Source organism: Teleopsis dalmanni, unplaced genomic scaffold, assembly GCF_002237135.1.
Source record: "Teleopsis dalmanni isolate 2A unplaced genomic scaffold, ASM223713v2 unscaffolded_contig_2813, whole genome shotgun sequence".
Lineage (NCBI taxonomy): Eukaryota > Metazoa > Arthropoda > Insecta > Diptera > Diopsidae > Teleopsis > Teleopsis dalmanni.
The window spans coordinates 2,047-4,218 of NW_024034195.1; the positions used below are offsets into that span (position 1 = coordinate 2,047).

General features: G+C 22.7%; 1 protein-coding gene across 1 annotated transcript; it reads left to right on the plus strand.

Moving 5' to 3' along the window:
• The first annotated feature begins 347 nt into the window (after positions 1-347).
• On the plus strand, positions 348-1,189 carry LOC119664873. Its single transcript, XM_038074236.1, has 2 exons — positions 348-639; positions 703-1,189. The coding sequence occupies exons 1-2, from the start codon at positions 466-468 to the stop codon at positions 1,117-1,119; spliced, it is 591 nt and encodes a 196-aa protein (XP_037930164.1). The 5' UTR covers positions 348-465; the 3' UTR covers positions 1,120-1,189.
• The last annotated feature ends 983 nt before the right edge of the window (positions 1,190-2,172 follow it).

The following is a 2,172-nucleotide window of genomic DNA, read 5'->3' on the forward strand; positions in this document are numbered from 1 at the left end:
GCTCAATGCTTGCTTCAGCTGATATGTGATTTCCCCCGTTGTTTACGTCAAGAAGTCAATGTTTAATTGGTTCTTACCAAAAAAAAAGTGTTCTTTGGTTCCTTCCTATTTAACTTTGGGAAAAATAATCGTCTATATTGTTTTCTATAAGGTTGACCGGGTTAGTGGCTTTCTTAAAGTATAATTATTTCAACATTAAAGTTTTTGATTACAAATACAGGTTCACTTTTTTATTTTTGCTAAACACATAGTGTTAATATAGCATGAAACCAATTCTGTTTGTTATATATATATGCTTAGCTGTGACATTGAAACTATACCTTTATAAATTGTGGTGTAGTCAAAAAAAGTCTAAAAACGTGTTGCGAAAAGAACAAGCTTTTCTATCAAGTGCTATTTCGGTGAAAGTATTGTTTGTAATAATAAATTAATTATACGTATTCTTTATACCAGTAGAGTTTAAATATGGATGAACACCACAATTGCGCAATATGTCTCAATCAAATAGTGGACAAGAAGATGTTGCCATGCAAGCACATCTATTGCGTGCAGTGTCTTGTAGACTACGTGACGTTTGCAAATAAAAATATGTTAAAAAAGCGTTGTCCATTGTGCAGCAAAGGATTTCAAGAAATAGGAGTAATTATTGCTTTAAATATTATATTCAAATATATTTTATGTGTCACTAATATTTGTATTTAGAAAGACTATGAAGCGGCGGATGTTTCATCCCATGACATGCACGTTGGCTACGTTGATATATTTTTAGAATTATACGAAGTAGATATTATATCAGATGATGAAATGGAAGATGTTCCAGATGAATCATCCAGTGTGAGTGATGTAATGTGGGTTAATGGCACAAGAAACGATGAACCGTCACGTACGCTAGAGAATGATAAAGAAACAACCGATCAACCACCGCATATGTTAGGGCATGATCAAGCAGAAGTCAACGAACCACTTTCTGAAATTTGTAATAATGAATTGATAGCAGATTCAGAAGATTCACAAAATGAAGAAGATGTTACTGATGCAGAAAATGATGTTGATATGGAAAGTGATTTATCATCGCTTGAGACGGATGTTGAAGATGAATTGGAAAATGAAGATAATTAAAGTAAAGTTATGCATCTCATGTAGTAGATATATAATTCACTTTCAATACTTTTAACTATTAAAATATAAGTCAATGGACTTCTGATAAAATATTAATTTAAGATAAAAAAGATTTTTTCATTTAGTATTAAAATAAGTTTTGTTAATGCAATTATAAAATATATTACTCATGTTTTTTTTTGTAATTTAATGTTGTGTAGATGACACTATGTAGAACACTATATGTCTTATTTAGGACTTATATTGCTTATATGTTCTAAATTCAATAACTGTTTTCATTAATTATAAATACTTATTTCAATGAAGTAACAAATATTAAATTTAATTATTTAAACAATTTTAATTAATAATTAATTAATTAAAAATATTTTATATAAATATTTATTAAACGGGTAAAATATTGTTTAATTGAGAAATATTTTTTTTTATCACTTATAAATATGTAATTAAATAAAAAATTTTATACTTTATTAATTAATAAATCTTTATTAATAGCTTTCTAATTATCAATTGAAGGGTAAAAATTTTTATTCGAAATTTATTGTAATTTATTACAATTATTTTAATTTATATAATATATATTAAATAATTTAATTTTTATAAAAAAATTTAAATAATAATTTTTTATTTTAATGTATTTTATATTTTTATATATTTTGTATATATCTCTATTAAAGAAAATTTATTTTTGAGAATTATTTTAATTTTAAAATAATATTTAATTAAATTAAATTTTAAACTTTATAGTTATTAATTATTAAGTTAAGTGTTTGATAATAATTTTTTATTTTTGTATTTTTTATATAATTCTTTTATTCAAATGGACAAAACTATATATTTAGAAAATTTAATTTATATTAATTAGTTAATTAATATTTTTATATATTTTATACAATATTTATTAAAAGGACAAAATAATATTTAGAAATATTTTAATTACATTAAATATTTAATTGGATTAAATAATAAATACTGAATTTCCTGGTAGAATAAATTTTGATTATTAATTTTTTGATTTTGTTATTTTGATTTTAATTATTTAATAAATTTTTA

Coding starts and splice junctions, on each gene's coding strand:
- LOC119664873 (XM_038074236.1), top strand. CDS start 466: ATGGATGAACACCACAATTGCGCAATATGTCTCAATCAAATAGTGGAC. Junction 640..702: donor AAGGATTTCAAGAAATAGGA/GTAATTATTGCT, acceptor ATTTGTATTTAG/AAAGACTATGAAGCGGCGGA.